Below are 22,636 nucleotides of genomic sequence, written 5' to 3'. Positions count from 1 at the left end.
GTGCTGTGGCAAAGCTGCTCCCCCCCCGCAAGCCCTCCCGATTTAACTGGGACCAGTCTGGCTGCTGGTCCCTCACTGGGACCTCGGTCCCTGCTCCGTGGGGGGGACGCGGAGCTGCCTGGAGCTGTGGATGCTGAGGAGGGAGGGAAGGAGGGGAGGGAAGGAGGGGAGGGATGGAGGAGGGATGGAGGAGGGATGGAGGGAGGGATGAAGAGAGGCGGGTCCGGCTCCCACTGCGGCACCTCCCGGCCCCCCCGGGCAGCGATGCTGGACCCAGCCGGGCGTTGGGGTCCCCAGCGCAGAGCCCCGGGCGGGGGGCAGGGGGTGCATGGCTGCCCGCCGCCTGCTCCTCAGCACCATGAAGCAGATCTGCCTCTGCGCCGCCGCCTCCTTTGCGGTACGTCCCCGTCCTCCATCTCCGCTCCCCTTTAGTGACGTCCTGTGGGGTAAGATGTGTCACCCCCACCCACCTGGGGTCCCCATCCTCATCCCAGGGCTCCGCTGCATCCTCTTCAACCCGCTTTGTCCTTGCATGACAAGGGCGTGGGGGGGAGCGGGCACCACCCTTCCAGTTTGCCCAGTAACCCTAGGAGGCTGGTTTATCCCCCGGCCCCGCAGAGCCGGAGGGGCTTGCAGGGGACACGGTGACACAGGTCCCACGCCTGGCACCAGCAGCAGGCTGGCGAGGGGCAGGATGCGGCTCCCAAAGGTGACATCCATTTCCTGCTGCTGCGGCCGCAGCGAGCGCTGGTTCGTTGTCACCGGCTGCAGGGCGATCCCCATGCTGGTCCTGTCCCGCTGTGGGTCACCGCCTCAGGATGGGGACATGCAGGACCACCGGGAGGGGGTCACGTTGTGTCCCGTGTGGCCCAGGGAGGCTGGAGCCGTCCTGGGGGACGTGATGTTGCTGCCAGCTGAGCTCAGCCTTGGTGTAGAGCAAAGCAGGGCTGGGAACGGGCTTAGTGAGGAGAGCTGGGCAGCGATGGGGCTCAGGGACCCCCTGGCTGTGTCACATCGGGGTCTTTGGGGTGACAGAGGCAAACCCTGGGGTAGGCTCGCTCCCAAACCCTACCTGTCCACAGGTAAACGGGCAGCTCTGTAAATGAGGTCTGTGAGCTGCAAACTGGGGGGGTGCTGCAGGGGATCCTCGCCCCAGTCAGCCCCCCAGTTAAACCCTCCATACCTGGGGCCAGCACATCTGTCACAGCCACCTCTGTGGGCCCTGAGCAACCTGACGCGTAGACGAGGTTCCTAGGGACACGGGTTGGTGGCAGAGTTAGGTTATGGTTGGACTCGATGATCTTAAGGGTCTCTTCCACCCAAAATGATTCCACGGGTCCCTGCTCATTGCAGGGGGCTGGACTAGATGAGCACTGAAGGTCCCTTCCCACTCAAACTATTCTGTGATTCTTGTCATCGCAGAGCCAGGACTGGACCAAGAACGATGAGAAGCTCCTGCAAGCCGTGGACTACAACGATGCCGGGAGGGTGACATCTCTCCTCGTCCGGAAGGGCCTGGTGGCCACCAAGTTGGACTCGGAGGGCAAATCCGCGTAAGTGCCGGAACCACGTCCCTGGGATGCCGGTGACACAGGGTTGGTCCAACGACCCTTGTTGTTGCCGCAGGTTCCACCTGGCCGCCATGCGGGGGAACGTGGACTGTCTGGAGGCCATGCTGGCTCACGGCGTGGATGCCATGACCAAGGACAGCTCGGGTGAGGGCACGGCCACCACACGCCCCCGGCGAACGCCAGGGACCAGACACCCTGGTTGTTCCCACCTTGATGGCAGGTGTTGAGGGGACAGAGGGGACAGCCACACCTGTGGGGCTGGAAATTGTCCCAGCTTCCTATGGGGACTTAAGCACCAACCGATGGTGCTGCTGGGGATGTTCCGTAACCATTCAGCCCCCACCCAGGCGATCCTCCTGTGTGCCTGTCCATCTGTCTGTCCTCTAACCGCTCCCCTCTGCCACAGACCCGTTGTCTGTCCTCTGAGCCGTCCGTCTGTCCCTCTCCTCAGGTTACACTGCTCTGCACCTGGCATCCAAGCACGGCCACCCCCAGTGCGTCAGCAAGCTCCTGCAGGTCCGGCGCTGGCAGCGGGGAGGATGCGGCACCAGCACCGTGTCCTCTGTGCCCTTCGACTCCCGTCCCTCACCAGCAGTGCTGCCCAGCACCCGCGTGTCCCTTCACCATGTCTGTCTGTCTGTCTGTGCCCCTGTAACCCAGGCTCTCTTCCTCAGGCCTCCTGCCCCGTGGACGTGGCCGACGGCAGCGGCCGCACCGCGCTGCACCACGCAGGTGAGTGGGGACGGTGCCAGCCCCGTCCCGCGCCCGTCCCCGCGGGGAGCAGAGCGCTCAGCCTCTGTCCTGCTCCCCAGCGGTCAGCGGCTGCATCTCGTGCTCCGAGATCCTCTGCGATTTCAAGGCTCCCTTGAATGTCAAGGACAAGGTGAGGTCCCTCCGCTCCTCGCCCTGCTGCGCTGTGCGGAGCAGCACGGGACAGGCAGGGGCTGCTCGGGAACGCAGCAGCTTCCGGGGTGGAAACAGAGCATCTTCTGGAGTGGAAATGGAACAGCTTCTTGGGTGGAAACGGAGCAGTTCCTGGGGTGGAAATGGAGCAGGTTCTGGGGTGGAAATGGAGCAGTTCCTGGGGTGGAAATGGAGCAGCTTCTGGGGTGGAAATGGAGCAGTTCCTGGGGTGGAAATAGAGCAGCTTTTGGGGTGGAAATGGAGCAGGTTCTGGGGTGGAAATGGAGCAGTTCCTGGGGTGGAAATGGAGCAGCTTCTGGGGTGGAAATGGAGCAGTTCCTGGGGTGGAAATGGAGCAGTTCCTGGGGTGGAAACGGAGCAGTTGGGGTTCCCGGAGTGAAAACATGAAATGGGACGCGGCAGCCTGGGAGATAACGGGAGCAGGGTGCTCCGCGGGGGGATCTGAGCCTTGTCTGCGCATCCTCACCCGACCCTGCCCAGGATGGCTCCACGCCGCTCATCCTTGCCGCCAAGATGAGCCACTCGGAGCTGTGCCGGTACCTGCTGCACCGCGGCGCGGCCGTCAACAGCCGGGACCTGCAGGGGAGGTGAGTCCGCGCGGGTGGGGACTGGGGACGGACAGGCGGACAGACGGAACGGGCGCTGTCACCTCTGCTCAGGACGGCCCTGATGGTGGCCTGCGAGAATGGCAGCGTGGAGACGGTGGAGGTGCTGGTCAACGCCGGCGCCCGGGTGGCCGTGGTGGACTCCACGGGTCACGACGCCGCTCACTACAGCCTGGCCACGGGCAACGCGCTCATCCAGCACTTCCTGCAAGAGGCTGCTCAGCGCCGGTCCTGGGCCAGCGGTGAGGCCGCCGTGCCACCCCGGGGCTCCTTCTCCAGACCCACGGGGGGGTCTCACCCTTGGGGTGATGTGGGGCAGGGCTGGAAGGGGCTGAGCAAGGCTGGGGGGCTCACAGCCCCTTTTCCCACACGCTGGGGTTGCTTTTGCCCGGGCTTTGACCAGCCAAGAGCTGGGAGGTGGTGCTGAGCCTCGCTCGCCTGTCTCAGCATCTTGCACACACGTGTTCACATGTGTGTACCAGCCAGTGTGTCTGTATGTGTGTCTGCACATACGTGTGTCCCTGCAGTCACACATCAAGTATTTCCGCATGTTTGTCTGTCCGTGTGTCCCCCTGTGCACGCGCGTGTCCCCCGCTGTGCCCACCCCTGCGACCCCCTAAACCTCCCCACATTTCTCTTTCCTCCTGCCCTGCCCCACAGAAGAGGAGTCGCCTGAGCGGACATCCCAGGTAAGGGCTGCCGGGCTGCCACCGCTCCCAGGGTGACAGGGGGTCAGGAAGGAGCGGTGCCACACCAATGCGATGTCCCCTCTGTCCCGGTGTCTCCGCAGACATCTTCGCCCAGCCAGTCATCTGCCAGGGAGAAGAGCAACACCCCGAGGAAGAGGAAGGCGCCTCTGCCCCCCCTGGGCACCCCCAGCCAGGTGAGAGGGACCTGGGGGGTTCAGCTGGAGAACAGGAGCTGAGGGGAGACCTTCTGCTCTCTGAACTGCCCGAGAGGAGCTTGGAGAATGGTTGGACTCCATGATCTTGGGGGTCTTTTCCTCGCGCGCAGGAGGACCGCGACGCCTACGAGGAGATCGTGCGGCTGCGGCAGGAGCGGGCCCAGTTCTTGCAGAAGATCCGGGGCTTGGAGCAGCAGGAGAAGCAGAGACGGGAGGTGCCAGCAATGCCACCGCATCCCTAGGGGTGGGAGGGATGGGGACAGCAGTTATCCCTCCCTGTTTTCTCTCTGTGTCCCGCTAGCGGGCAGAGCTGGACGAGGGCTCCCTGCGCTCCATGGAGAAGCAGGTGAGGCTGGTACAGAGGTCATGGGTGGGTCCTGGTGCTGGGGATGCCGTGGGGACTCCGGTGGCAGCAAAGGGGACCCCATGTCCTGCCCCACAGATCCAGGAGCTGGAGGAGAAGCTGGCGGCGCGGGATGGAGAGAAGGAGCAGCTGGGCAAGGAGGTGGAGGCTCTGCGGAGCCGCTTGTCCTCGCTGGAGGTAGGTGGGGTGGCAGCTGGCAGTGCCGGGGGCCGGGGTGTGCGGGGGTGACATCGCTCTGCACCCCAGAACGAGAAGGAAAACACGAGCTACGACATCGAGACACTGCAGGACGAGGAGGGAGACCCACTCGAGTTCCCAGGTAGGGTCCTGCCAGCCTCCCAATGGCCCTGTGGGGTTGGTGGCGGCGAGTGGGGACGTGGGTGACACGGGACCCGCAGGGGCAGAGCTGCTGCTCTCCAAGAAGACGTTGAGCCCCTCGGCCGAGGAGCTGCTGGCCACGCTGCAGGGGCAGGTGCAGTCCCTCACCGTGCAGAACAAGGAGCTGAGGGAGAAAATACAGGCAAGTCCCCATCTGTCTGTCTGTCTGTGCCTCTCCACGCCTGTCCCCTGGCCCTTGGTGGCCTCACTGTCCCCTCGGCAGGTGCTGGAGAACTACGAGCGGGACGAGAGCGACCCGTCCAGCCTGGGGGACGTGGTGCCCGGCAGCCTCTACCGCGCTCTCCAGCGCGAGCTGGAGCGGCTGCGGGCGCAGCGCTCGGAGCCGCCGCGGGGCACGGCCAAGGGGGACGGAGCCTCAGAGCAGACAGAGGGGAGCGAGGCACAGCCGGTGTGGAGCTGGGGCGAGTGCAAGGCGGCGCTGGGCGAGCTGCGGGGGCCGCAGCCGCAGCCCTTGTCCTCGGAGGCCGGCGCGGAGCTGGCGGAGGCGCGGGCGGCGCTGGAGGAGCGGGAGCAGCGGGTGAAGGAGCTGCAGGCGCGGCTGGAGGCGGCGGAGGCCGCGGCCTCCCTGGGGGCCTCCCTGGAGGAGGCGTCGAGGGAGAAGGAGGCCTTGCTGGAGCGCTGCGGGCGGGCGGAGGCCGAGGCGGAGGCGCTGCGGCGGGAGCTGGAGGCCAAGGCCAGGGACTGGAAGGCGGCGGGCGGCGCCGAGCCAGGGGCGCTGGAGCGGCGGGTGGCGGAGCTGGTGCGGCAGCAGGAGGAGGTGACGGCGCAGCTGGGCCGGCTGCGGGAGACACTGGGGCGCCGGGAGGCCGAGCTGGGCAGCCTGCGGGAGCAGCTGGCGGCGCGGCCGGTGGGGCGGCAGGAGCACGAGGAGGCGCTGGCGCGGCTGCGGCGGGCGCAGGCGGAGGCGGAGGGCCGGGTGTCGCGCGAGGAGCACGACCGCGCCACGGCGCAGCTGGAGCGGCAGGCGCAGGCGCTGCGGGAGCGCGCGGCCGAGCTGGAGGCGGCGGCGGAGGCCAAGGGGCGCGAGGCCGCGCGGCTGGAGGCCGAGCTGGCGGCGGCCGTGCCGCGCGGGGAGCACGAGGCGGCGCAGGCCGGGCTGCGGGCCGAGGCGGCGGCGCTGGCGCAGCGGCTGGAAGAGCTGTCGCGGCGGCACGAGAAGACGTGCGAGGAGGTGTTCAGGGTGCAGCGGCAGGCGCTGTTCATGAAGAGCGAGCGGCAGGCGGCCGAGGAGCGGCTGGGCGCCGCGCAGAAGCAGCTGGCGGAGGCGCAGGACGAGGCGCGGCGGCTGCGGGAGCTCCACGGGCACGCCGAGGACTCAGCGCGGCTGGTCAGGGACAGGGACAGGAAGGTAGGGGACGGGGTAGGGGTGTCAGGGTTGGAAAGTGTGGCCTGGGCGCTGTGCGGGTGAGCCGAGCTCGCTGGGTTGCGGCGGAGATGCGGCTGCAAACACGTGTTCACACAGCTGTGCACACACACTCACGTGTCTGTGTAGACACACGGCGCGCACGTGTACACACACACGCGTGCTCACACGCAACTGCACGTGCTTGTGCACACTTTCACACACCTGCACGTCACGTAGATCATGGAATAACCAAATTGTTTTGGTTGGAAAGACCCTCAAGATCAAGTCCAACCGTTCCCCACCCCCGGCACTGCCGCATGTCCTGAGAACCTCATGTCTGTCTGTCCAGCCGTCCAAGGATGGTGACTCCAGCACTGCCCTGGGCAGCCTGTTCCAATGCCCCACAGCCCTTTGGGGAAGAAATTGTTCCCAGATCCAACCTCAACCTCCCCCGGCGCAACTTGAGGCCGTTTCCTCTGCTCCTGGCGCTCGTTCCTGGGGAGCAGAGCCCGACCCCCCCGGCTCCAAGCTCCTTTCTGTTGGCTGCAGAGAGCGAGGTCTCCCCTCAGCTCCTGTTCTCCAGATGCACGCTGCACACATCAGCACACACACAGACACGTGCAGACTTTTGCTGCTCTTCCCCTTTTTTCCTCCCCAAGCTGAGCCTGAAATTGGGGGCAGAAGTTGGGGGGGTGGGAAAGCCCCTGCTCTGCCTCTACTCATGGGCCACCCCGTGGGTGACAGCGGGTACAGCCATGGGGGGACCCAGGGGAGTTGGGGCTTGAGGGGTCCCTGTAACCTCTGCGCAGATCACGGAGCTCTCTAAGGAGGTCTTCAGGCTGAAGGAAGCTCTGAACGCCCTCCCCGAGCCCCGGGGACCCCCACAGTCACCCCCCGACACCACTGCACTCCAGGCCAGGATCCGTGCGCTGGAGGAGAAGCTGGCGGTGGGTACCAGGGGGCTTGTGGCCGTCAGCTGGTGGGTTCTGGGCTCCGCAAGCCCCCAGCCCCGTGCTCAAACCCGCTCACTCTCTCGCAGGAGACAGAGACGCAGCACAGTAGGGTGGTGACGCTGTACCGGAGCCACCTGCTCTACGCGGTGCAGGTGAGATGGGGACGTGGCTGCGGGGGAACTGGGGACACTGGTGTGGGGCACCAGCCAGTCACATGTCGGTGGGAGGCAGCGAGGGGCTGGATCCAGGTGCAACCCAGGGGCGCTCAGGCCACGCAGAGTCTCCCTGTTGTCCCCACCAATGTCCCCTCCACCCCAGGGCCACATGGATGAGGACGTGCAGCGGCTCCTGTGCCAGATCCTGCGGATGCAGCGGCTGCAGGAGCAGAGCAGATGAGCCCCCGCCAGCACGGCCGCACCGTGCACCTCGGTGGCACAGCTGGTGACACGGTGGAGGGGACAGGCCCGTGACAGCACCTTCTGCGCCCCTTTGCGTCTCGGGGATCACCCTGTCACTGGCACATACACCCCCAGCCCTGCTGCCCCCACAGCCCAGCACAGCAGCAATAAAGCGTTTATATTCACACCAACATGATGGTTCGTCCCTGGGGGGGATGAGGATGGACACAGGGGGCTGGGGTGAGGGTGATGGAGCTGGGGACATCATCACTCCGGAATTTTGGGATCTGATCCCTTTGAGTTTGAGGTGGTTGTGTCATAGTTAACTCCTCACTGGTATCTGAACCTGCATTGCATAATGTAATTTTGGATAAACCCCGTTTGTAGTTGGTTTCTTTTAACCAGCTCTGTTTGGAGCTTGGTGCCTGCCCAGGGTTAGCTTTGGGCAGCTCAGTGTCCCTGCCATGAGTGGCTTTGGGCGGTGGCTTCTGTGACACCTGCCTGCAGTGTTCCCAAAACAACAGCACCGGGGACAATGGGGACAGCGGTATGGGGGCCCGTAGGACCAGGAGGGACTGGTGCAGCTGGGATGGAGGTTTGTGGGGCACTGGGGGGACTCGGGGACAGCGCTAAGCCCGGTCCTAGCGCGGGAGCTTTGCGGGGCCCGCTGTGCCGCCCCGGGGCGTTACGCGGCGGCACCGCCAGGCGGCGCTGTTCGCACATGCGCAACGCGGCGCCCGCGCCGTTCCCGCCGGTGCCGCAGAGCGCGTTCGCGCATGCGCAGGGCGGGCCGCGCGCTGCCGGCTCCTCCCGCCCGAGCGTCGCCATTGTTACCTGAGAACGGAACCGGGTTTTCCACTCGTGCTGATTTATGGTGTAACAGCCGGTGGAGAAATAAACACAAACCCCTCCAATGCAAGAGAAGGACGTGCAGGTTCACACTGTCACAGGGTCCTCACGCCCCTCCAAGGCGCCTCGTCGCTGCCACCTCAGCTGCTCCTGAGAGGTACGTTGCCAAAGACATTGGAAACAAGAAATCAGTAGCTGTAAACTAGTTTTATTATTATTTTTGAAAAACGGAATGTTTCATTAACAGAAACTTGAAGTGATGTTTGACCAAGAACACGTTTATTACAATAAAAAGAAACCAAACAGACCGGTTGATGTAACATTTGGCCACAACGCGGCAGCAGTCTCGCTGTTTGTGATCACGCATTCGAGGTGGCTCCGGTTAATCGAATTCACCCTTGTCTTATGGCATTAAAAAATAACGTATCTATAGGTATAGTACAGCGGTGTCAGTATCGGCGGGTGAAACGCGGCTCGGTCGGTCTGTCCGTCCGCTCCGGGGCAGCGAACACCTGCAGGCCGCCCGGCCCCCCCGGGCTCTGCGTCCCAGCGAAGCCTCCGCGCCTGGAACAGACCAGAACAACTGGAAACCACCCGAAAAGTCAGCACCGCCAGGACGGGGAGACTAGAGGTTTGCTTAGTCTTTTTTCCTACTTGCCAATCCATAATTATGTAGAAGCTGAAAGCGTTTTTCACAGGGATTTCTGCTTTTAGACAGGTCAACTATTATAAAAACATAAGCGCTCTGACAAAGCATCTTACCCCGACATCCCTCCTCGGTTCATCACATGGCCTGGTCCTGACTGACCAGGCATGCTTCTATCACCACCTAATTTAAAGAAAAAAGAAAAATAAAAAGCCAACTTGATGTTTTCCTATAAAAAACACCACCTTTTCCCCAGAATTTTATTGGCTTTCTCAGTAACGCTGTTAAAGCTCCATAGGGATTTTAACTACCGCTCGTTCGGCAGCAGTAATTCATAGAATAAAACACGATCACACTGGTAAGCAGCAAGTGTACCTTGCCATCTCTCATGATCCCGTCCCATCACTCCTCCAGCCACATTTCCCTGCCATGAACGATCTTGATGCCCCTCTAACTTTCGACCATGATCTCCCCAGTCACGTCCATCTCTTAAAAAAATAAAAGAACATCTTCTAGGTGTGTCCCTTATCTGTTTAGCACCACAGGGTAAAGCCAAACACCGTACCCCATACACAAGTGTATCAAGCGGTTAATCAAGCTGTATCTATAGCCACTGAATCATTGCATTAAAAACCGGTCAAAGAGAAACAAGAAATGCGCTCAACAGCATCCTTTGCACAATAAAGCTAATCTTTTTCTGATCTACAGAGACATAATTAGTGTTGCAATGTACTACTTAAATAGGGAGCGATTTGTTGACCACGATTCCTTTGTCTGGTGCATTTAGGAAGAACTGAACATTAGACACCTAGCACGACTGGCTGGTTTAAAGAGAAGCTGCTCTGATTCCAGAAGAGTCTCCGTTCCACACAGCTCACTGCTGTGGAGATTTTGATCCTTAAAACCTGACCGCTAGCCACAAACGGGACTTCTGCAGGCATTACTGGAGCATCTGGTACAGACTCAATCTCACCTGCAGAAAATAAACTTATTTAGAAGAGAACCAGACATACGCGTTGAGCTAACTGAGCAGCACGTCTTTACTCACTACAACGCTCTGTTCTGTGCAGCGCAGCTACACGTGCTAATTCCTTGGAGACAGGATTCACACTTGTTCAACTGCTTCTGCTGTCACCTTCAAAGGTCCACGGAATGTTAGAATTTTAAGAACCAACAAATCCCTTCCCTTATGTCATCTGCACTAACCGCGGCTGGGGGGGAATCCCTCTTCCTTCGCTCATTCTTCTGTCGGAGCCGTAGCCGCCCCAGCTATCGCGGGAGTGACGGTCGGGGCCTCCGTGGCGTTCGTCTGGGTAATGCTGGAAGGCAAAGGGTGGAGACCCGTGCTAAGAATCAACGCAGGGTTTGTTTTAGGATTGCAAAAAATTCAGTTCCTCAAAGGCTGCCTTTCTAGAAGCTGTCAGAAAAGAAGACAGTAGTTGTCCTGTTTTGTCCTGGTTCTATTGGTGCTGCTGTGCGCAGTTCACAGTTCGCTTTGGTTTTGTGTTGTTTTGGTGGTTTTCATTGTGGGGTTTTTTGTTTTGCTTTTTTTCTTTGGAAGTATTTTTTTGGGGGGTGGGGTTGGTTTTTTTGGCTTGGCAGAGTGGTTTTAAGGCTTCCTTTCTGGCCCTATTCCCAGCTCTCTCCAGAAAGGAAAGGTACTGATTTCACACCTGTCCTTTTAGTTTTCTTGCTCCATGATGACATCAGTTATTTTCTACAAACCATTTAGATAAACGTCAGATAAGGGACCCCTTGCCAGTGATGAGACAGCACAGTAACCACCTCTGAACACAGTACAGGCAAATTTTAATTGCCACGCACCAGCCTGAAAACCTGCTGTACCGCAGCTCCCATTGCTCGGAGGTTCCCCCGCCCCAACCTTTAGCAAGTTTAATAACTTATGTTCTGCACATTCGTGTGCAAAATCAGGTACTGCTCGAACATCTGCTCAGTTTAAACCTGGCGGTGGTTGCATTTAAGAACCAGGTAGCACGCACACTTGTGTTTTTTGCACTATGGGGTTATTTTTTTTGGCTTTTAACTGAAGCTGTTGTTTGGGTATAACCCACCTGCCCATCTCGATCTGGTATTCCTCTCGAACCATCTCTTCTGGAACAAAAAAGAGAAGTGGCAGTTCAGTCACCACAGTAATCATCACTCCAATGTCTTTATGAAATAATGCATGAGAATTTATCTTTTTCCTTTAATTTGTATTAGTCTGTAAATCTGATTGCCGCTGTCTCTTTAGTGGTAAGATGTTGACATGAATTCTTGTTTCATAGCATAGAAAGAGATCAAAGTAACATCTATGACTGTAATATGGGTAAGCAGGGGACCAGTAAGGCCGGTGAGATATTTGAAGGTGCCAAAGGAGAAAACGGAGTGAACCCACCAGATCAGAAATGAGTTACAAGCAAAGCTAAGCAGCATTTTTTTCCAAAGACCCTCTGAGAGCAAAGCGAGAAGTCTCAACAGCACTACACAAAGTGTTTTTGCATTCTGTGGAACTAGAAATCTGTGTTAGCCAGGCTGCAAAGATTAAAGTAAAGGACGTTTTAAAGCCAAAGGAAATGGCTAAATCTTAGGGATGCATAAATCAGATTTCCATACATCTCAAGAGGAGCTGTAGGACCTCCCTCTGCATCACAGCAGACTATGTTAAGACTCGGCTTATCTTTATGCAGCCTCTTTCCGAGATGACCGTAAAGGGTGGAAGCCCAGGATTTGCACACACATATAAAATTAGACACAAGAAATGCACAAGGGTCATTTTTTTCACTCTTCTTCTTTTGGCACCCTTCAAGCCATTAGGTAAGCCACAAAAAGACATCTAATTTCTGTAACGGTATAGGGAGAAAAGACACCGCCTTGCTGACCTGTCCAAACAGTGATCTTGGTATCGGCCGCGATCCCTGTGGTCGAAGTCGTGGAAGCGATCCTGACGACTGAACTCAGAATGATACCTGTCATCCATCGCCATTCGCTTCGCCTCTGGCCAGTACAGGTCATCTCGTCTGCAAAAAAAGGTCACAATTAGTAGTAATCTCAAAACAATCTTCCTTTCCTGCTCTCTTAGTATCCAACCTCATTCAATCCAATCATCCAATTGTTTTTGATTTATAATTCAAAGCTCTTGTGTGTTAGGCAGGCATTGCGGTTCAGTTTCAGAGGAAGCCAGGTGTATCAACACTATACAAAAAACTTAATCTCAACATGTGCTGACGTGAGAAGAGAATAAGTATCTGTTCCTGACAGCAATCCTGCTCTGGAGTCGATACACAGAATTTCTACTTTCGGTCACCCCTCTTTTGGAACCAAGAACTTTAAACCTGCTGTAACAAAGTTGTGCTGATAGCTACACAAGTACAACATCTGCTTTTTCTCAAGATTGATATTAAAGCGATAAAAGCAACATGGAAATACTTTTTCAGTTGTGAGCTCCCCAACTGCTTTAGCCAGACTACTCACAATTTACGCAGGCTTTACAATGTGCTGTTTGTAACTGGATGTGGCCGAAGTTTTGGAATCTCATCGTGGCTGTTACCTGCCGTCAGGATCGTAGGGCCTCCTCATGGCCGAGCGCCGCTCCTGTTCGTAGCGCAGCTGCTCCTGCTGCCGCCGCAGCTCTTCCCTCTCGCGCTGGATCCGCTCCTGCTCCCGCCGCCTTTCCTGCTCGATGTGCATTCGCTCTCTCTCCAGTCTCTCCCTCTCCAAGCGCTCTCTGTCAAGACGCTGCCTTTGAAATTCCAGTCGTTCTCGCTCCCTCTGGAGCCTCTGCCTTTCATCCCGCTCGTGAATGGCCTGAAGACGTTGTTCTCGTTCTCGCCGCTCTCTCTCTCTAATTGAAAAAAAGAGATATTTCATTTTCAACTGAGACTCTGAAGTCTAAGCTTAATTGCTTCTTTGTTTTGGGTGGGGTTTGTCCCTGCCCCCCCTTTTTAAAGTTTCCGTGTTCTTCCCACTACTTAAGTGTGAACTAAATCACACCTACTCTAGTCAGCTGTGAAAAAGCACCTACAAAAGCTGTAACTCAACAAGGCTCCTGAGGAGCACAGGCTTGGAGAAGATTGATTTCAGTAGTGAAAACATTCATAAATGTGCATTATGTCCGTTCTATCAATAGATTTGTATCAGATCAATCTAAGATACTGACGTTGGAGGGCCAGCATGACACTACTATGGAGTCTGTTCAAAACCCAGATAAGTAGAAACAAATACCATTCAAAGTTTAGAGCAGAACTGGGAAAACTCACCGGCGCCTTTCCGTTTCCCTGATTTCTCGCTCCCTCTGTCTCTGACGTTCACGTTCTCGCTGCTCTTTGATTTTATCAAATGATAAAATGTCTTGTTTTTCTTTGCTCTCAGACTTCCGATCCTGGCTTTTTGTACTCTGCGTTAAATCAAAACAATATGTTAGCTGAACGCTGCGCATTTTGAGCTGAAATTCCTAGGCCTATCTTGTGCCAACCTGAACAAAACAGACTACAGATGTAAATAATGTTGGAATTCCATGGAAAAGTAGGTTGGGGAACAGGACCCTAAATTGGGCGAGAGCTTGTAAAGAGTTTAAATATATAAAATCTAGGGGCACACGAACTGGCTCACACCGGTGGCAAACGACACACCACTGCAAAGGTCAGCACACTGCACACCAGGGAAACACGTCATCTTAGCACCATTTTCCAATTGCAACTCTACTTCTTCAACTAGGGCAGCAGCAACAAAAACTATAAAGAAGGTGACGCATAAACATTTACCTTTGCAGCATCATTAACACCCTAACGCTTTCTGAAAAGTGATAAAAGGGTAACTGTTCCCAATATGCAAGGCAAAAAAACCCTTCAGCTACATGCATATACAGCTATTTGACATCTATTTTATTACACAAAGGCTTCTCTGAAAGTTGTACTTACCCTCTCTTTTGATGTAGAGGTTTTCACGCTAATAACTGGTTCTCCTTTAGATTTATCCATTACCACTGTCCTTTCAGTTCCTCGACTTGCTAGAAAACAAAATACATCTGAGCATAAATTATATGCATGACGTTCAAACATTCCTGTGAGACTTAGAACTGTCAAGATACTAAGCAGTAAATTGTTTTGTTGAGGTTTTATACTTATGGAAGAATACACTGATGATTCAAATAGCTTGTCAAGATTTGGCCAAGTTGGGCATGAGGGCAGCAGAGCGATCAGAAAACTATGTGAGTGTTTTCTGGCAGGGCAACAGTTTTTGTTCAACAGGAAAACCTCCGTATTCCTAAGCGTGCCTCGTGCTCTTTTTACTGAATTCTGAATCACATCTGGTAAGAACTTGGGACGGATGGTAAAAGAGTCTGGGGCCCAAGTGATTTTCTCTTCCCTCCTTCCAGTTTTGGGTGATGACATGGGAGGGAATAGAAAAATTCAGTCTGTAAACAATTGGCTACAGGACTGGTGCTACAGGCAGGGAACGGGGAACTGCTGGAGAGAGTCCAGCGCAGGGCAACAAAGATGCTGAAGGGAGTGGAGCATCTCCCGTGTGAGGAAAGGCTGAGGGAGCTGGGGCTCTGGAGCTGGACAAGAGGACACTGAGGGGGGACTCATTCATGTTTACAGATATCTAAAGGGTGAGTGTCAGGAGGATGGAGCCAGGCTCTTCTCGGTGACAACCAGTGAGAGGACAAGGGGTAATGGGTGCAAACTGGAACACAGGAGGTTCCACTTGAATACAAGAAGAAACTTGTTCCCAGTGAGGGTGGCAGAGCCTGGCCCAGGCTGCCCAGGGGGGTTGTGGAGTCTCCTTCTCTGCAGACATTCCAACCCACCTGGACACCTTCCTGTGTAACCTCATCTGGGTGTTCCTGCTCCATGGGGGGATTGCACTGGATGAGCTTTCCAGGGCCCTTCCAACCCCTGACATTCTGGGATTCTGTGAACTCCGAGGTTTGCAGAAGCTGAAGGGTTTTTTTAAACAATATCCTTGAAAACATTTCTGAAAGGCAGCTACAAGTACCTGATTTGCTCGCCCTGGATCTATCGGAGGATCCGGCCTTTTGTTCATCTTTCTCTTTTCCTTCTTTTTCGTCTTTTCCATCTTTTTCTGATTTCTTAACATCATCTTTTTTATCGGTCTTCTCCTCCTTCTTAGCACCAACAGACCTAGAGGTAAACTCTGCATTAACAGAGAACCTGACAACAGTGCTAAATAACCACTCTGGTCAGGCCACCTATGCCAAGAAAAATAACCCCACCAAACCAACAGCACCCACCACAAAAACCCTCCAAAAAATACCAACCACGCAAACAGCCCATCAAAACAACACACTAAATCCCAGAAATATTTGTTAGTTCCAAGAGCAGACTAAGCCCGTGTCAAATCAGAGGACAAACGACTCTGATCAAAATAATGGTTCACCCAGCAACAAATTGATTTGGTGTCTCACGATATAACAGACAAGTTTTGATACTAAACACCGCTGAACTCTCTGTTTCTGAACAGTGGGTCAATTAAGACGCACTTACTGCAAATGTTATCTTTTCAAGTACTACCCCTATTTCAGATGCAGTATAAAGCAGCAAATTGAGATGTATTACAATTACTGTTAGCTTTGGTCACATTTGCATTTTAAACATGGAAAAGATACAAAAAGCACTTTACTTCTCCAATTTGGATTCTGCAGAATGGTGCCTGTCTTTTTCCTTCTTTGTTTCACCTTCCTTTTTGTCTGATGGCTTTTTCCCAGCTGGTTCATTTTTTGCCTAGAATTTCAGCCAGAAATATTTCCATAATAAGAGACAAGACATGGAGCTTGCACAGTTCTATTTTCATTGCGCTGTCGTAGAGCAGCTACCACTTACCTTTTCCACAGAAATCATTTTTCCATGCAGCTCTGTCCTGTGGAGGTGATTAATACACTTAGTGGCTTCTTCAGATGTCGACATGGTAACGAAGCCGTAGCAGCGAGCGCCAGGGCTGCGAGCGTTCGTCACCACTTTCGCACCGACCACCTTCGGGAAAAACATTACTGTGTGTTTGCCAGCACCGAAAAACAATCAGAAAACTGCCCTCAAAGACGAGATTTCTCAAACAGATACCCCTCGACATGGAACCGTTTGGTTCATTAACTACCATTGGACACCCAAGACGTACAATTAGACTACAGCACACTAGATGAGAGGCCACCAGTCTCTCCTGTCGAGAATTGTCTCATTTTTACAGATATCTGCCCAGGACTCTCTGAATTCTGGATTTCTATCCACTCCCTTTCCATTTCAACCTCCTTTATGAAGTGTGCTGCTTTCGGATGCGGTTTCAAAAGAACAAAACAAAGCTACGTGCTTAGCCTACCCAGTTATTCATTAGGAAAAATAAGAGCTAAATTTAAGGTAATCCTTTTCAATTAATAAAATGCTTAATTAATTTACACACCCGCTCCGTACCTTTCCATACTTGCTGAAAAGATTCTTCAAGTCTGTGGCTCTAGTAGAGGAGGAGAGGCCACTGACCCATAAATTCCTGCCAGAGCCACCACCTGCACGGCCTAAGGAACAAAACCACCAAACAGAAAAGCCGGTGTAACACAAGAATGCAACAGGAAAAGGTGATCGCCCTAGAAACCCCACTGACTTTGTCAGCTAAAAAGGTTACACAAGTTACATAAACCGAAACGTACAATTCATGCTTGGAAGGTTTTATGTTACAACTGCGTTGAGGGTTGACAGAATGAACAGGCCAAACCACACACAGCATCAACCTATAGATTTAGGCGTCTGGTAAGATTTGTCAGACAAATCCTGGTCTTGTCAGTGCCCATCACCATTCGGGAAGCCAATGGGACTCCAATATAACTATTAGAGTGAAAACATACGCATGCTTAGCGAATTAACAGGACACAAATAATAAGCAATGCAAGAAATGCAAGTCAAAAAGCAAGCAGAACTACTACTCCATTTGCTCCACTGAATGCTCACTTGCTATCATTGACTCACAAGTAATGGGTAAATTTGACCCCATAACATATTTTTTCCAAGTCATTTGTACTTTTATTTCTTTTTAATAAACATACCTTTGTCATCTTTTGAGATTATCTTTGTATCTCTGTCCTCCTCCACAGGGCTAAAGACAAAACACCACATTACTCAGCCGACCAGACGCAAAAAGAACGTTAATTCTAGATTTTGCACTAAAATTGGATACCTACCAGTAAATTAGCTCTGAAATAAACACTGTCTTTCCAAATTTATAGAAGAGTGACAGGAAATATGGGATTTGTATCCTTACATAGACAATTCTGTTTTGTGGATGACAGAAATAAGAGTAATTTAAGGAAACAACCTTTGAAGGTTGAGGAAGGAAGGAAATCAAACCCTCTGTGTTTAGAAAAAAATATCTGCACATGAAGAAATCAAACAGACTCTTTAGGAATAGGCTACAATTTCATCAGTCTCGGTGGCCAATTGAAGGAAACAGCTTATGCGCATCACTTAACGACCAATGAAAAAAGATAGCATCTGGTCTAGAACGGAGAAAAAACAAACCTCTTTTTCTGATCACCGCCCTCACTGGCTGAGGACTCTTTAGTAGCGGGGGGTTCCTCAGAATTAGCTTTGTCTTCTGTTTTCTTCGCATCTTCTTGGCCGTCTTGGCCCTCGGGACCTGCGCCTTTGGCCGCTGTTCCCCCACTAGAGGCTTCCAGGCCTTGGCAGCGTTTGCTACTCTGATCGCTTGGGGTCTCTACCACTAAAGAGCCACAGTCCGGTTTCTCTTCCTCTACTGGCTGTTCACTTGTCTCCCCTTTCGCTACAACTAAACGCTTTGCTTCCTTCCTTGCCAAAGCTTGTGCCGATTTGCTGTCCAAATCTAAAGCATCTTCCTCCACCTGAGCGGCAGCAAGAGCGTCCTCTTCCTCCGCCAGCCTCTTGCCTGGCACCGCGTTACTCGCTTCCTGCGCATGTGGCCGCTCCGCTTCGGAACTTTCTTCGTTAAGTACTTCAGATTTACAAGTTTCCCCCAAAATGTCGAGTATTTTCTCATTTTCTACGGATTTAACAGGAATAGAATGGCACAAGATTTAATCACCAGGGAAATACAGCAATCACAAATGTGGAACTGGCATGGCTGCCACACTAACACCAAGAGAACTGCTAAGCTACACAGAGATTGGAAAACCCTAAGTGTACACAGTGTGAAAAGTACCGCGCTACCTGCTGTCTGACAAACTACCAAACCAGCCCTACAGTGTTAACAGGCAAGAAAAATGCCCCCAGACTTAACAAAAACCTTCTGGCTGTTCCTGGATATTCTTCACCAAACGGTTCAGCTCTGTTTCTTCTCTAGTTAGCTTCCAGAGTCCGAGACGCTCAACTGAACGTACCAAGGCACTGAGGGTTCAATTTTTAAATCTCTGTGAAATCCTTTTAGAGCGGACAGTCCAACATGAGAACTGGGCATCTTCTGATGGTGCGTGAGAGTGTTTGCAGTCCAGAACGCGAATAGGATCTGTCGAAAATTCCTGGGATGACAGTGAATTCCTTCTTCTGTATCCAGTCACTCTTTAACTTGTGTTCTGTGCCAGAGCTTTTTATTACCTACGCTCCTCTATTTATATCCATAGAACTACAGTACAGTGTGATATCACAAGATCTGTTTTCAGAACCTTCACATCTTTTAGGGTCATTCCTTAACTCCGCTGTAGGTAATAGCTCTACAGAACCATTTCATCACATCAAAGACATGTTTTCAAAAAGCACTTATTCACAGATCTGGTGATATGACAGGGTTTCCAATCTCTATGACCCTACATGACCTGGATTGTGCACCATAATAATGTACACTACAGTAATGCATTAAAAAAGAAAAAAAAAAATAAATAAAAACCACACAAAAAACCCACAGGGCCACAGAAAGAATTAAATGAAGAATGAAACTGCTTCAATGCTCAGGATTTTTTTTTCCATTTAGACAAAACCAACCAAACAAAATAAAGCCCACCACAGTACCTGGCTCCAAAGGTAACTCTTCAAGATCCTGCAACAAAAAAGATTTTTAAAAGGAGAAATGTCACTATTTCTTAAGAATCCCAGAATGGACTGGGTTGGAAAAGACCTCAGGGATCATCCAGCCCAAGCCTTGGTCCAACTCCAGTCCATTGACTAGATCATGGCACTAAGTGCCATGGCCAATCTCAGTTTCAAAACCTCCAGGGCCGCTGAGTCCAGCCCCTCCCTGGGCAGCCATTCCAATCCTGACCACTCTCTCTGCACAGAATTGCTTTCTCATCTCCAGCCTCAATTTCCCCTGGCAGAGTTGAAGCCCATGGCCCCTTGTCCTATTGCTGATGCCTGGGAGAAGAGACCAATCCTCGCCTGGCTAGAACTGCCCTTCAGGTAGTTCTAGAGAGTGCTGAGCTCAGCTCTAAGCCTCCTCTTCTCCAGACTAAACAAGCCCAGCTCCCTCAGCCTCTCCCCATAGGGCTTGTGTTCAAGTCCCTTCCCCAGTCTTGTTGCTCTTCTCTGGACCCGCTCCAGCACTTCAATCTCTTTCCTGAGCTGAGGGGCCCAGAACTGACCACAATACTCCAGGTGTGGCCTCACCAATGCAGAGCACAGGGGAAGGATCACTGCCCTTGGCCTGCTGACCACGCTCTCTTGGATACCGGACAGGACACCATTGGCCTTCTTGGCCACCTGGGCACACTGGTGGCTCATGTTGAGCTTTCTGTCCATTAGGCACTGAGTTCATTTGTATAACAGATAAAAAGAATCTTATCTACCACCCAAACTCAGTATACATCCTACGTATATGATCTCAGAGATAGATCTAGATCTTTGTCCATATGATTAAATTAGAGAGGCATTACTTGTTCTTTGCAGAGTAAGAATGCATTCACTGGCTACTACCTGTTCATACACTGGTTTAGCATACAGTTTATATAGCATTTATTATGCTTTTTTGTTTGTAAAAAAAATGGGTTACCACCTACCTTTATTATGGTTAAATCAGATGAAGAAGCATCTAAACTGTTTCCGACATCTTCGACCTGTACCTTTAAAAAGTAAAAGGAAGACGCTTTGTCATCTATCACAAAATGCTATTGCGAATGAAACCTGTATGAGAAATGGAATATTTTATTCACTGATAACTGACATTAAGCAAATATATCTAGCATCCAAAACAGCCAATACGGGTAAAACCTGAGCAATGCACCTCGAGCCTTTTCCCGATCCCCACCACCTGAACAAGCTTCCGTGTTACATCTCCAATAAGTTTGTCAGCTCACAAAAATATTTTAAAGATAGGTATACTGTTTTGCTATTTAATTAAAAAAAAAGAAAGAAAAACGAATCTGATTCCACACACAGAAGAGATGCATACCATCACTACTGGTATTTCTCTTGGTTCTTCTTTAATCTCTGAAAACTGTGGGGATGCCTCCAAGTTACCTACAGCACATTCTGTAGGCTGATCGGGAAGTTCTTTCACTGCTGCATCAGCATTTTCTTTACTATCAGACAGTGAGTCAAGAATATTATCAGCATTGTAATCCTCTCCGCAATCTACTGCATTGCCATTATCTATTTCAGCTTCATCTAACACACTAATATCCATCATGTCAATATCCTGCAAGTTATCCAAACTTGCTTCAATATCCTCCTGTAAAAAGAAAAAAAGTATATATAATAGTCATTGTAACTGGAAAGCGGTGCTATCATTACTTGGCTTCAAAGCAGCCGTACATACCTGCCCGTCTCCCGAATCCTCTTCCAGGCCATTATCTTCTCCTCCTTCTTCATCTGCTCTACGTCCTGGCAACATGACCATCATTAGAACGAAAAGAAAGTAACAACATGCAACCTTCAAGTTTGTTTTTATTTTGTTTTCCATCAGAGTTGGAAGAGAGGGGCCGAGAACCTCTCTAAGTGCCCTGTACCTTTGCTGCTTCTTTTTGGTGTTTTCTTCATGATATTTTCTGAAACCACTGGAATTTCATCAGGATTCCCCCCCTCCTCCTCAATAGCCTATTAAGGGGAAAAAAATAAGAGATCAAGACAGACATAAAAATTCCATTTGCGCATTTCTGTTGAGTTTAAGAGCTGGACATCAAGAGCGGAAGAAACACCAAACCAAGAATCTAAGTGCTTTGAATCAGACACCAGCAACCTGGACACACGAACCAAAGATCACGCGGGAAACCGTAACGTGTTGGTGTAAAGTGTTTTGAAAGCGGTCATCGGCTTTACCTACACACAAAAAAGTGAATCCCGCAGCAGCGCACGGATACCGGAGGTGCTGCGGCAGGGTAAGAACTTCGGCTCTAGGAGACAAGCATCAGTTCAATGGGGGTAGTTCACACGCTGCTAACGTAAAACCATCCTGATGAAGATGCGGTGTACAGGCTAGAAACTAGAGAGGTGGGTAAAAGACAAACACGCAGCACAAAGCCGAGGAGACGACAGAGAACTGTAAATCCAGGAAACCCCAGTGGTGCCGAATGGCCCGTGTTGTGCAGCTCCAGGAGCGCCGGTGAAATGCAGAAATAAACTCAGCGGAGTCAACGATGTCATTCTTTATTTTATATTCTTTATTTTAACAGCGCTGGGGAGCTCTGGGCATCGTCCTCCATCAGTGCTCCAAGGACTGGATGCTCTTGCGTTGCTTATATCCACATAATTCATACCTAGCATTACAATTTTTGAATATTTTGACATACATCTACACTAAGAAATAATTTCTGATGTTAGCTATAATTGTTTAGTTTCTTACAACACCTCTATTAATTATTAGTTAAATAGAAACTAAGCTCTTCTTCTAAATAATTTATCACTTAATTTTCTGTCCCCCTCTTGTCACGCAGAAGGATCTAAAACGTGAAAAAACACCCCCTCGTTTCGCAGGGGGGCAGAAAGCACCGATCGCGTCAACTGCTTAATGAAGGGTATGTCTTTTATAACTTAATCACAGCATTTGCAGCTTCTCTTCACGGAGAGCGGCTCCGTGCGCGGGGCTCCCACCGAGCCCGGCGGCTCCAGGGGAGCCTGGGGGGGCCCACGGAACCCCCCGAGTCCCCCGCGGTCCCGCCGCCCCGTCCCCGCAGCCCCCGGCGCCATTTCCCGGTCAGCGCGGGCGGGAGCAGCCGCGCAGGCGCCGGTGCCGCCCCCCCCGCCCCCGCTCACCTTCCGGAGCCGCTGCAGGAGGACGCTCTTGTTCCCGCCGCTGTCCAGGCTGCGCCGCCGGAGCTCGGCCCGCAGGTCTATCACCCGCAGCTCGCTCAGCCGCCGCCGGCTCTCGGGCTCCGCGCCGGGGCCTCCAGACCCGCCCAGGGACGGGGACTCTCCCCGCGCGGCCGCCGGCTGGCTGTCCGCCATCAGGCCGTCGTTTCGACTCGCACGCGCGGAGCGAGGCGGAGTGAAAGCGGCGGGAGCGGCGGCTGCGGCACAAAATGGTGGCGAAACCGAAACGCGGTGGAGAGAAAGGGGGAGGGGAGGAGGCGCAGCCCGCACGCGCGCCCGCCGAGCGACATGCGCGCCTAAACCCCTGAGCGCTGGCGCGCCTGCGCGTGCGCACTACTTCACTTGACTCCCGCACCGCACAACTGCGCAAGCGCAGCCGGTTTCGGCCCTGGGGCGCATGCGCAAGAGCTCGCGAGCCGCCCCCGGGCGTACGAGACGCTTTCCGCGCCTGCGCAAGAGTTGTC

The 22,636-nt window shown here is 53.0% G+C and overlaps 2 protein-coding genes across 4 annotated transcripts; one reads left to right on the top strand and one right to left on the bottom strand.

Moving 5' to 3' along the window:
• Window positions 1-328: 328 nt before the first annotated feature.
• On the top strand, window positions 329-7,615 carry ANKRD24 (ankyrin repeat domain 24; the record flags this gene model as incomplete). Its single annotated transcript, XM_082071890.1, has 19 exons — window positions 329-397; window positions 1,423-1,553; window positions 1,627-1,715; window positions 2,023-2,087; window positions 2,246-2,303; window positions 2,384-2,454; window positions 2,976-3,082; window positions 3,155-3,342; window positions 3,761-3,789; window positions 3,891-3,983; window positions 4,115-4,219; window positions 4,306-4,350; window positions 4,447-4,545; window positions 4,615-4,687; window positions 4,767-4,888; window positions 4,970-6,115; window positions 6,922-7,059; window positions 7,152-7,217; window positions 7,384-7,615. The coding sequence occupies 19 exons, from the start codon at window positions 329-331 to the stop codon at window positions 7,459-7,461; spliced, it is 2,772 nt and encodes a 923-aa protein (XP_081928016.1). The 3' UTR covers window positions 7,462-7,615.
• Window positions 7,616-8,504: 889 nt separating this feature from the next.
• On the bottom strand, window positions 8,505-22,473 carry LOC309449784 (scaffold attachment factor B1-like). 3 transcript variants are annotated; one of them, XM_082072174.1, is made up of 21 exons: window positions 22,116-22,473; window positions 20,873-20,960; window positions 20,683-20,747; window positions 20,317-20,595; window positions 19,925-19,987; window positions 18,942-18,969; window positions 17,481-17,979; window positions 17,009-17,058; window positions 16,383-16,483; window positions 15,801-15,950; window positions 15,601-15,701; window positions 14,956-15,101; window positions 13,875-13,963; window positions 13,215-13,351; window positions 12,506-12,799; window positions 11,838-11,975; window positions 11,031-11,070; window positions 10,165-10,277; window positions 9,334-9,446; window positions 9,075-9,141; window positions 8,505-8,876 (listed from the first exon to the last, which is right to left on the bottom strand). In XM_082072174.1, exons 1-21 carry the CDS (start codon window positions 22,305-22,307, stop codon window positions 8,762-8,764), a joined length of 2,868 nt encoding a protein of 955 aa, XP_081928300.1. In that variant the 5' UTR covers window positions 22,308-22,473; the 3' UTR covers window positions 8,505-8,761. The 3 variants fall into 3 exon arrangements, 2 of the variants coding, with proteins under 2 accessions (XP_081928300.1, XP_081928301.1); XR_014186004.1 differs by lacking the exon at window positions 9,334-9,446 and having other exon boundaries at window positions 8,805-8,876; XM_082072175.1 differs by lacking the exons at window positions 8,505-8,876; window positions 9,075-9,141; window positions 9,334-9,446 and adding an exon at window positions 9,457-10,093.
• Window positions 22,474-22,636: the final 163 nt, after the last annotated feature.

This window comes from Streptopelia decaocto (genome assembly GCF_964273445.1).
Source record: "Streptopelia decaocto genome assembly, chromosome: 24".
NCBI classification, from domain to species: domain Eukaryota; kingdom Metazoa; phylum Chordata; class Aves; order Columbiformes; family Columbidae; genus Streptopelia; species Streptopelia decaocto.
Note: the sequence above shows the minus strand (reverse complement) of the source record. Positions and strands in the feature narration are given on the sequence as shown.